At 35.3% G+C, this 11,097-nt stretch overlaps 3 protein-coding genes and 1 pseudogene across 3 annotated transcripts; 2 read left to right on the forward strand and 2 right to left on the reverse strand.

Moving 5' to 3' along the window:
- Nucleotides 1-470: 470 nt before the first annotated feature.
- LOC106385128 lies at nucleotides 471-2,646 on the reverse strand. The gene is made up of 2 exons (XM_013825083.3): nucleotides 2,070-2,646; nucleotides 471-783 (listed from the first exon to the last, which is right to left on the reverse strand). Exons 1-2 carry the CDS (start codon nucleotides 2,535-2,537, stop codon nucleotides 625-627), a joined length of 627 nt encoding a protein of 208 aa, XP_013680537.2. The 5' UTR covers nucleotides 2,538-2,646; the 3' UTR covers nucleotides 471-624.
- A 3,256-nt stretch (nucleotides 2,647-5,902) lies between these two features.
- Nucleotides 5,903-7,501, forward strand: LOC106386712. Its single transcript, XM_013826523.3, has 3 exons — nucleotides 5,903-6,158; nucleotides 6,774-6,998; nucleotides 7,075-7,501. The coding sequence occupies exons 1-3, from the start codon at nucleotides 5,976-5,978 to the stop codon at nucleotides 7,297-7,299; spliced, it is 633 nt and encodes a 210-aa protein (XP_013681977.2). The 5' UTR covers nucleotides 5,903-5,975; the 3' UTR covers nucleotides 7,300-7,501.
- A 1,145-nt stretch (nucleotides 7,502-8,646) lies between these two features.
- Nucleotides 8,647-9,759, forward strand: LOC106386711 (annotated as a pseudogene).
- Nucleotides 9,760-9,900: 141 nt separating this feature from the next.
- Nucleotides 9,901-11,006, reverse strand: LOC106386705 (NHP2-like protein 1). The gene is made up of 4 exons (XM_013826517.3): nucleotides 10,958-11,006; nucleotides 10,747-10,867; nucleotides 10,558-10,661; nucleotides 9,901-10,250 (listed from the first exon to the last, which is right to left on the reverse strand). Exons 1-4 carry the CDS (start codon nucleotides 10,958-10,960, stop codon nucleotides 10,089-10,091), a joined length of 390 nt encoding a protein of 129 aa, XP_013681971.2. The 5' UTR covers nucleotides 10,961-11,006; the 3' UTR covers nucleotides 9,901-10,088.
- Between the last annotated feature and the right edge of the window lie 91 nt (nucleotides 11,007-11,097).

Here is an 11,097-nt window from a genome sequence, read left to right on the forward strand (position 1 = left end):
TGTTTGTATTGACCTAAATTCGATGTGATCACTTATACTGAGCCTTGTATACTACCAAAGTCTCGTTCCTAATAGAACCTTTATACAACAAAGAGTAGAAGAAATCAAATATAGTAGTAAGGCTTGTCTATGCTACATGGAGCTCCCATCCTTCCTAAAAAAGGAGTCGTCTCCTAGTAGCTAGTAGTATCCCTTAAGCTCCTTATTTTAAGCTACTCTTGTACACTTAAGACTTGAGTGGTATGTCAAATGAATAGTAGAATAACATAACGCAATTCAACCTTTTTGGCAGAATAAACTGAACCGTATAAATTTTTTCATAGCATGCATAACTTTTATATTCCAAAATCTTAAATCACATTACTCAGGTTTTTAAGGAATATATATTCCGAGATTTATTTCGTTGGACGCATAGCAGTTAACACAATCAAAACAAACTCGACCCACAGATAGAACTAAGGCTTGTATAGTTGTGCCAACTTTATGATGACATATTATAAAAAGAGTAGTAATAATGAATTTACAGTAGGCCTTTTGAATATGATTGGTATAAGTGACATCCTAAAACGAAAGAGAGGAAAACAATATATAATAAAAAGAAGAAGAGGAAAGAAAGAAATAAAATCAATGGGGAGAAGCAGGACGAACTTTGGTTTTGAAGAGGAGAATGTAGAGTTTGTCCATTGAGAAATAAATAAAACAACCTGTGGAATGTGTCACGAACGACCCGAAACTTGACCCCACTATGCAATGCCATGCTGGTCCATACCCTTTGTCAAACTCCTGCATATTTATCAAATCTCACTTATATTACAAACAATATATCATGCATAAATATTTATCCGGAATATGTTTTATGTTTCCAAAACATAGGTCCATATTATTTGTATTATTCATAGTTGTCATAATATTTTCACGATTTCAAAGTCCTGCTATGTATTTAGTATATGTGTTGAGTTAGCATGTTACTACTATTTTGCAAAATGTATTGATGCTTGTTCCACCACCCTATTAATTTAAGGGTACGAAGAGAAGGATATCTTTAGATTTTAAGTATACTATATTTTTTAAAATCAAACTTCTTTTACTAAATGTCTAGAGAGAAGAGAACTAATAGTCAAAGCCGCATCGATCATTCATGTGGAGACTGAGAGAGAGAGACAAAAGAGGCATCCAAAAATAAGTTAAAAAAGGGATAAGAGTGGAAGAGGACCACATGGCTCTGTTGGGTCATACCCCTTTGGATGCCCTTTTCAACATTAGCTGGACCGTTTCCCATCACTCTGTTTTTATTATTTAATCCTATTTTGGAGAAATATACTGTATAATTTAATCCTAATATTAACTATCCCATCCATTTTGAGATCCAAAATTAATTTATTCACACCCACACTGATTATATTTTTGTGTTAGTTTTGCAGCCCATAGAAAGCACCACTCATGTGTTTGATATTGACATTTAATATCATGAAAGCAGAGGCAATTGGCTAAGAGGTATGATGTGTCATTTTCTCCATCATGCTTTGTATTTAGTTATTGTATGTTTTGTATTGAAAATGAGTTTTCTGCTAGTTGTTCGTATATCAATACAAGCTATTACTAGTCTCATTCATTTGATATGCCCATTTCAACTATTTAACCGTCTACAGTAATTCGAAGACTACAATATCACAGATGTAAAAGTCATACTCAACTTTAGAAACACTCTAAAAACGCAAAATGTCAAACAAAAAAAAATGAGTTTAAATATCTTTTATATGCTCATGTGTTATGAGAAATTCTATTGTATATAGTTGGATAGTCCAGTGACTACACAAATTGATTTCGTGACCAATATGAAACACAATAGATACTATCATTGGTTAGATGTAAATCCTTTTTTTACACAAAATCATATAAAAACAAAATATCATGTTTTAGTGATATTGTAAGTTTTATCGCAGTTTTGTATTGTTGTTCATGAAAGTTCGCCTCTTATGATATACTTTTTCATGTAAATAATTGATAGAATAGCAGAAATGGACAAAAAAAATAAATGCGAAAAAGGAAGAGAAGAGAAGTGTTATTACCTTCTTGAGATTGAAAGCCATGTGCTTCGAACTAAACTTCTCCAAACTATCTAACGTCGTTCTCGCACACCTAAACGCATGTGCTTGCATAAACCCCGGCATGTCCGCCGCTAATATCCTCACCGTTAACATCTCCGCCGCTGCAGCTATCCTCGCCTCCGTATCCCTTTCCACGTGAGACACCGACTTCCTCCCCTCCTCCGCCGCACCACCACCACCTTTCTTTCTCTCATTACTAGTAGTCTTTAACTCGAAGATGTCCCTCCTTAAATGGTTTTGTGTTTTACTTGACTGGACCACGATTGATTTTGATACCTCTTCTTGATATAGTGATGATGGTGGGATCTGGACTTTGTTTGGTGTGGATTTAGGGTTTATGAGTGACTGCTTGGAAGTGGTGGTGGAGAACTTGTAGAAGTTCATGAGACTTTTCTTCTTTTTTGGCTTCTCTTCGTTTGCCATATTCATTTTAGAAGAAAAAAAGTGCGTAAATATTAGTGGGACTCTTTAATGGTGCATATGCGTTATTTATAAGGAAGCGTCAGAAGAGAGCAAATGAGTCCCCTCTCAATTATTCTCTCTTAAAGTTTGCAACTGCATAGAATATAATAATATATTTATAATTAAAAATTGGAGGGCATCCTATACGTACCATTTATAACATTTTCTTATGAAATTATATACTACATGTGAAGAAGGATTGTGGTTTGAAATCGGAACAAGCGAGGAGTGTACAAAATATTAACTAATCTGGCCTCACATGTGCATAGCTTGCCTAGCTGCATCTAAAATAGGTTCGGATATTATAAGCTTGGACAATGATCGTTTTCTATATATATGAGCCAAGCTTAATTATATACAAATAACACTGGTGTTTGAGCTAAATTTAAATAAGTAATCGTTTAGCAGTTTGAAATATACAACCATACAAGTGATTATGACATTGTTTTGATATAGTTTAAGAGATAACGAGAATGTTTCGGTACGGTGACAGAACAACAATATGAAAGCTTTAGTCAAAATATTCGTAATCATTAATCACTAAGAAGTAAGAACCCTTTAATATGGAGATTAACTCCATATACCCCATACCCCCTTAAATGAATTCTTACTGCCCCCTCTCTATTCTTCCTATCCTTTTATCCCTCCACTCCCCAAACTAGCCTTTCATTTATTCTCTAATAAAATAAACCAACCATAATTCAACAACCTACATGGCCCACAAAACAACCTTAACCAATCAGATTTCTCCTGATCCACATGTCTCCTTCTTCATCGTACAAGCTTCTTTCTCTCATCCTCTATTAGCGTTTTTTGAAACTCAAAAAATAGGCAATTCAAGTTCGTTTTCGATGATTTTTTTTTTGTGATATTACATTTAAAAATCGTGTATATGATGGGTAACGTTAAGAAAGTAAGATTTGATGAAAATTTGAGAGATTAAAAACGATTTCAAAAACTATGTTTAGGGCTATCGGGTATTTTTAACGTCCGTTTTGGATGAATTTTTTGCTGAAATGTTATTAAAACAAGTGTATATCTCGGCTAGTGTAAAAAAAAGAAGATCCAATGAAAATTATGAGAGATTTAAAAAGATTTTGAAAACTGTGTTTATAGATTTTGGGTATTTTTATGTGTGTTTCGATGATTTTCCGTGTGTAATTTCATTTAAGATGAATTATACATCATGGTTGATGTAAAATACTAACAATAGGGTCCTAAAAGCGAATTAGTTAGTACAAGGATAAGTTCTGGGTCCTAAAATACTAACAATAGGTTTCCCCAATACAATTTTATTAACAAAAATTAAATACAATTTATCACTCAAATCGGAAACACACAAAAAAAAACGCATCAGTCTACATACAGATTCGATGTAAACATAAGATACATTCAAAGATTTCCCCAAATTTGTTTTCAAATCTACATACAAATTCGACCAAATAACAACCAAATAAAGGGAAACTAATCACTTACCACAAGGAACGAAGATGGAGCTTCGATTTCGACAAAGAAGAAAGAAGAAACGAAGCGGTCTCGACTTTAGGGTTTCAGACAAGAGAGACAAAGAGATAGTTGAGACACAAACGAACAAGGAAGAACGAAGATGGATTTTCGAATTAGATGGAGAATGAACAAGGAAGAACGAAGATGGATACTCTAGGGTTTCAATCTCCGATTTCGCAATAGAGAGTGTCGCAAGGGGAAGGTTGGGGGAGAGACAGACCCGATGATTGAAAATTTTGGAGAAGAGAATGTTGAGTAATTCAAAACGACATCGTTTTGGTTTAGATGGGTCGGGCTTTAAGGTTTGTATTGTATGAGTCGGATCTTTCTGGTTGGATCTTGTAAATAACTAAATTATTTTAGGGCAATCCGTCTTTAGCCACGTTTTCTATTTAAAAAAAAATGAAAAAGAAATTATATTATAATAAAGGGATAAATGGGAATTTTTTTTGGAGGGTAGAGGACATATGGAGTTATGCTCCCTTTAATATACCCCAAAGTAAAACCGTGTTTAACACCAAGGCAATAATAAGAGCAGAGACAAATTAAATAATGTGGATTAGAATGTGAATAGGGTGATTGATGAGAATCAAACCATGTGGGTTGTTCTAAGTTTAGTGAAATTAACCTCCTGTTTCTTGACAATAAGTGTAATCAACATATATTGGTTTTTGAATATACATATACGTAGATTAGATAGATGGAGATGTTTGTTTTTATATTTACAACCTCTTGTTATTGTTATGTTGAATAATTGGGAACAACATGATTAAGCCAACCGGGTCCCCTAATCTGATATTTTATAGTACTCGTTAACCTTATCGAATTATTCTCAGCAAATCATGACCCGGTCATATATGGACCGGACCCTCTTGGCTCTTGTCCTTCCAACCAGTTTTGTTAGGGGCATTACACAATTTGTTTTAAGTTAAGAACTTATGTGCATTTGGTTTATATTTTTTTTTGCTGGTCGACAACAATCTCGATAATATTTATGATGATACAACAAAAAACATAAATGACTTCCAGTTTTGTATAGCATAAGAATAGCCACAGATTTTCTGAGGTCAGAGGGTTATTAATCCACAGTGAAATCAATTTTAAACCACTTTGACAAAGATATAGATGAACTCATTGATGATCAGTATAATGATTTTTCCTTGAATGTTTATAGGTCTCTTGATGATCAAATGCTACAAAGGCACAATTTTTTAACCAAACCAAGGAAGTGTTATTGGTTTATATATTTTGATTGATTTAGAAATTCATATAGTATTTATAAATCCAAGTAAAATTTGCAAATCTGGAGGTTTTCCCACGGATTTGAGTCTTTGTATTTTTAACTAAAAAATCCAAACAAATCCATTCAAATCCATTACAAAATCAAATATATTAGTAAATCCGTACGATTGAATAACACTTGATTTGATACAGAATTTATGAATCATTAAACCAATAACACATGATTTTAATACAGATTTGAAAATCATAGAACCAATAACACTAGATTTAGTTCGGATTTTCAAATCCATTAAAATATAACAACCAATAACCCCTACCAAAACATTCATTCATACATAGGAAGGGTAGAAAAGTCAATCTAGTCAAGTAAATTATTTGGGATAAAACTGAGACGTATACCGCAAAATGAGCCAAACTAAAGGAAAGAAATTATTGATATAGAAAAGGGGTAAGATAGATCCACAAATAAGCATTTTGGTAAGTTTAAGATCAAACTTATCTTAGATCGAACAGAAAAGGGAGAAGAACATGAGATATAGCAATCTAAAATGGGCTCAAAACTTGAATAAAAGCAGAAACGCTAAAGGCCCACTAAGCCTCACTTCGGACTCTTAATCACATTTGTGACGTGACCGGTAGGATAAGGGAGAGTGAGAGATGGGTCACGTCATCCGATTGCTGCTTATAAATCCTCCTCCGTCTTCTTCTTCCTCGCCGCTTCTCCACCTCCGGCGCCGGACTAGTCTCGACTCCAGCTCTGTCTTCTCTCTGCGAACCTCAATTACCAAAAGCAAGCCCAGGTTCTCTTGTCTTTTCTCCGGCGGCAACAACCAGAGGGAGGTTTGTTACTTACTTATCTTATCTACCCCCACCTTTATTGATTGTTTTCAAGCAAATGACATTCAAATGAATTGGGAACGAATCAGAGTATTCCAATTGTCTGCAACTCTTCAGTCAATCGTATGAATTGAAATGGTTTCGATTATTATATATTTTGTGGCTTTGTCGCTTACAAATTGGAAGCTTTAGTAGCAGCTTAACTGGGTTTAGCATGGAGACTAGAGCTCTTGCGAGAGTTTGTTAGAAGTCAGTTAATGTGAGGGTTATTTTTTTTTTAATAACCAGTTTGTATATCTAGGTGTTTGGCTCAGAGATACTTTATATGTCTGATTTGCTTATATTTGGAACTACACTGATTCACACTTTTTAAAATTAAAAGACTTTTAAATCTTCATCGCTTTTCAAGCATTTCCTTGGGCAAACATGATTGATTGCCTTTTACTGTTGCTGATAAAAGAAAGTTGAAAACTTTAACTCTCTCTCTCTCTCTCTCTCAGGAAAAAAAAAAGAACAAATGAGAAATGATTAGCTCTAAACTCTAAAGATGGACAAGGGCAGCATCGTGACTTTTAGTACCTAATAGTGTGGTGGTGTTCAATTTCGTTGATTGTGCAGGAGCAAGCTCGTAAAGCATTGGAAAGCGCTCTTGGCGGGAAGAAGAATGAGTTTGACAAGTGGGACAAAGAGATCAAGAAAAGGGAAGAATCTGGTGGTGGTGGTGGCGATGGAGGAGGAGGTGGAGGCTGGTTTGGAGGTGGTGGTGGCGGTTGGTTTAGTGGAGATCACTTCTGGAATGAAGCACAGCAGATTACCATTACTCTCTTAGCAATACTTCTCGTGGTATGCCTTTTGCTTATCAAAGCATCCATTCTTATTAGAAAGATAAAAGAGTTTTCTTGTTGTTTAATGACTGCAGTATATGATAGTTGCGAAAGGTGAAGTTATGGCTGCGTTTGTGTTAAACCCGTTGTTGTATGCGCTGCGAGGAACACGGGAAGGATTAACTTCTCTAAGCTCCAAACTCACGGGAGGAAAAGTTTCTAAAGTGAATGGTGATGACTCAGAGGAGATGTGGAAGAAGGATGGTTTTAGTGAGGTCTCTGCTAAAGAAAGCGTTGTCCGGAAATGGGGAAGTGACTGAAATGGAACTCATAAAGTTGACTCAAGAAGAATGCCTTTTGAGTTTCGTACGGTTTCTTTTAAACATCAAAGTTGAGATCAAATGTAGTTTGACTTGTTTCAGTTTTGTAATGAAGGATATGTATTATTTTTGTGAACAAGACAAAGGATTAACTTCTTTTTTATTTATTAGCCTCAGTAAACAGTAATAAGTATTGATTTAATATTTTACCAAAATAAATAAGTATATGTCATGTGACAATGTCTTATGTGTTATGTTTGATTAATAAGTATACATCTCTCAATCAGGATCATTAGAGGCATAAGTCATGCCTCATGCGTAAATATATTACCGACCTAATCAAAGATGAGGAACTCGGATACAACAATGTAGAAAATATAAATCATTTCCATAAATCTCTAATATCAAAATGTAGAATATCCTTTCTTGATGCATGACCATGTCACAAGAATTTCTAATTCGAGTTGAAAATTACTATAATATAATGAGCCAGCCCACATCGTAGTGATGTTAACTTGGGCGTCAGCAAACCCACTGTCTTATTATGTATGTTTAAAATTTCAATAGATATTCTTGGACTTAGTAGTACTGTAGTAGTTTTAACATTAAAGATTTGTGACAAGTTGAAAAGAGTAACATACAAGTTTGCATATTAGACTAGGTCAAAAATGGTATGAATAGAGACGCGAATCGGGTGTAATGGTTGTCCTTTTGGATGCTTTAAAGTTAAAAGAAAGATGCCAAAGGTTTATACCCTTTCTTATACTCGCGAATATTCCCATGATCGATTGGACCCCCAAAAACTTATGACCACTCGCATATATTTTATTAATATTCTTTAAATTCATATATTTTCTCTAAATCAAAAGTGGTTGTCGTCAAACTACTGCTCGTAAATGATCACGGAGAGATGGATAGATCATGAAGACCCAATGTCCTACGTGTCCTTTATCATGACCAAATCTGAGCTGTTACTTATTATATCAGTAAAATATAAGATTATCAATACTCTTTTTGATGATTATTTATTACTATAGTTTTGAAATTAAAACAGAGAAATACAAATATACCAAATTTTCTTAAAAATTGGAATTGGATCAATTTAACTAGGCAATTGCTGGTTATTGTTCAAAATTTATTGCAAGGAAAACATTAACCGGTTGGTTAAAGAATGTGACGGATAATTATTTTATTAACCGACAGTTGCCATGTGTTGTAATATCACCCACAGCTAGCAAATAAAAAAGATTTAGAAAAAGGAATGATACCAAGAGATATTCTCCCGAAATTAAGACAACGAAAAATGGATATTCTAACCCGAATATTCCTTTTTCACCATCCTTATTATATCTCTCAACTTCATTTCCACTTTCCCTCATTTTTCTCACACTCAAGGATTAAAAAAAACATAACAAAAAAAGAAGAAGAAAAAAAAGCATGAAGTTCGGTAAGAGTCTGAGCAATCAGATCGAGCAGACACTGCCTGAATGGCGTGACAAGTTCTTGTCTTACAAAGACCTCAAGAAGCGTCTCAAGCTCATCGACTCCAAAAGCGTAGATCGCCCCACCAAACGTCTCCGGCTCGACGAGAGCTCCGTCGGGATGTCGAAAGAAGAGATCAGTTTCATCCAGTTGCTGGAGGACGAGCTGGAGAAACTTCTTCGTCGAGAAGGAGGAAGAGTACATCATCAGATTAAAGGTAAAAAAATTAATAAAACATCTCATTGATTTGGGCCGAAGCCCAGCCCATTATGCCTTCAGGCCTGTAATATTTAGTTTTATCTATACTGGTGAAAATAGGAACTGAGAGATAGGATTGGGAAAGCTAAAGATTCGAAGGAGAAGATGATGAGCATAAGGAAAGAGATCGTTGATCTCCATGGAGAGATGGTTCTCCTCGAGAACTACAGTGCTCTGAACTACACAGGACTGGTTAAGATACTGAAGAAGTACGACAAGCGAACCGGTGACCTCATGCGCTTGCCTTACATCCAGAAAGTTCTTCAGCAGCCCTTTTACACTACTGACTTGCTCTACAAGCTCATCAAGGAGTCCGAGGCGATGCTCGATTGTTTCTTCGAGGATCCAACGGTTTGTGCTGATGCAGCAGAGTCTGATGAGAGTGTCCAAGCAGAGCACAAGTTCATGGAGAGTCTCCACATGAAGAGTACGATCGCTGCTCTGCGTGTTTTGAAGGAGATAAGGAGTAAAAGCTCTACGGTGAGCGTCTTCTCGCTGCCGCCGCTCCAGTTAAACGGGTTAGACAAGATTCCGTTGTTGGAGCAAGAAGCAAAATAGAGAAGCTACGCCGTTCTATTACAGTAGAAGCTAACGTATTATAAAAACCATACATTATCAATGTCTTTGGTCCTTTTAAAAGTCCTTAGGAGTTGTAACTTTGTTACTGTGTTTGTGTGTGGTCATCTGATATAATATACCACTTTCAGATTTTATCTCTTACTCCTCCCATAGCCATCCGATCTCAACAAGTAAACATAATAGATTATGACTCTATACTTGGTTTCACATTCTTGACTTGCTGTCTAAATGTCACAGTGTGATGTTAAGAACCAAAGCAAAAAAAAGTAAAAAACTCTGAAGAAACCAAATATAAATGTATCAATTATCAATGTGATGCTATTATGCGTTACAACAAATTAGGAGTAAAGAGAGAGGAATATGGACGGTTTTTGATTTGGTATTTGCTTATAAACAAAACTTCAGTCAAAGCCTTCCCATACACGGAGACCCATCATACTGAGCAATCAATTAGAGATTTGAGTTTTTTTTTAGATGAGAAGCTTCTCAATAGCATCCTTGAGATGCTCGATTTGTTTTTCAAACAGACCTCCTTCGTCGTTTGATATGACAGAACAAGCAATAACGGATCTTGATACACCACATGCTCTTCCCAAGGCTTGCTTTGAACGCACAAACACATACGGAACATTCTTCAACATCATTAAAGACGAGAAAAGTTCAGTGACCAAAACAATATGCAAGATTTAATTATTTTAATCATGAGAAGTTTATCAAGAGGAAAAGATTAGACAGACTAATCAAACCAACTCATGAGTATCTGAAGAACTAAAAAAAAACAGGAAAACTATATTCAAAACTGGACAAGTAAACCGAAAAGAAGTCACAAGAACAACATAAAAGGCTGTCTAAGTTCAGGAAACAAAAGCTACTTGACTCTGACAAGACATTAAAAAAGAAGCAAATGTCTAAAAAAAACAAACAAGGAAGAAACCAAACCTTATCCTCGGCTAGTAAAGGAAGATGAAGAAGAATATCCAGGGGATCTACATCTGTAGCCATAACCACAATCTCAGCGATCCCACGATTAAGTGCCTTCGTAGCTGAACAAAAGAAAAACAGAGAAAATTATACAAAAATCAGTTTTAGTTTCACAAATTTAAAAGTACAAATATAACAACAAGGTACCTTCATTAGCACCCTTCTTGAGCTGCTGGTGGTAAGCAGCTTGTTGAATGAGATCAAGAATCGTTATAGATAACTGAGAATCTGCGAGAGGATATGCTCTCGAGTTCACAACTTCTTCTGTCTGCAAGCGAAACAGAAACAAACGATCAAACTAAACAGTCAATGATGAAACTGGTAGATGAAATAGAAAAGAACAGAGAGGAAGAAGTACCATATCTTGAGCTGGAAGTTAGGTCTCAGAGAAGTTTTAGGGTTTTAACTTATAAGGGGACGAGTTTGTACGCTTGAAATCTATACTATATTAAAAGGGTTATATGAGCATCAGAGAGGATGTCCACGTCAGACAATAAA

The sequence above is a fragment of the Brassica napus genome, chromosome C3 (assembly GCF_020379485.1).
Source record: "Brassica napus cultivar Da-Ae chromosome C3, Da-Ae, whole genome shotgun sequence".
In the NCBI taxonomy this organism is placed as follows: domain Eukaryota; kingdom Viridiplantae; phylum Streptophyta; class Magnoliopsida; order Brassicales; family Brassicaceae; genus Brassica; species Brassica napus.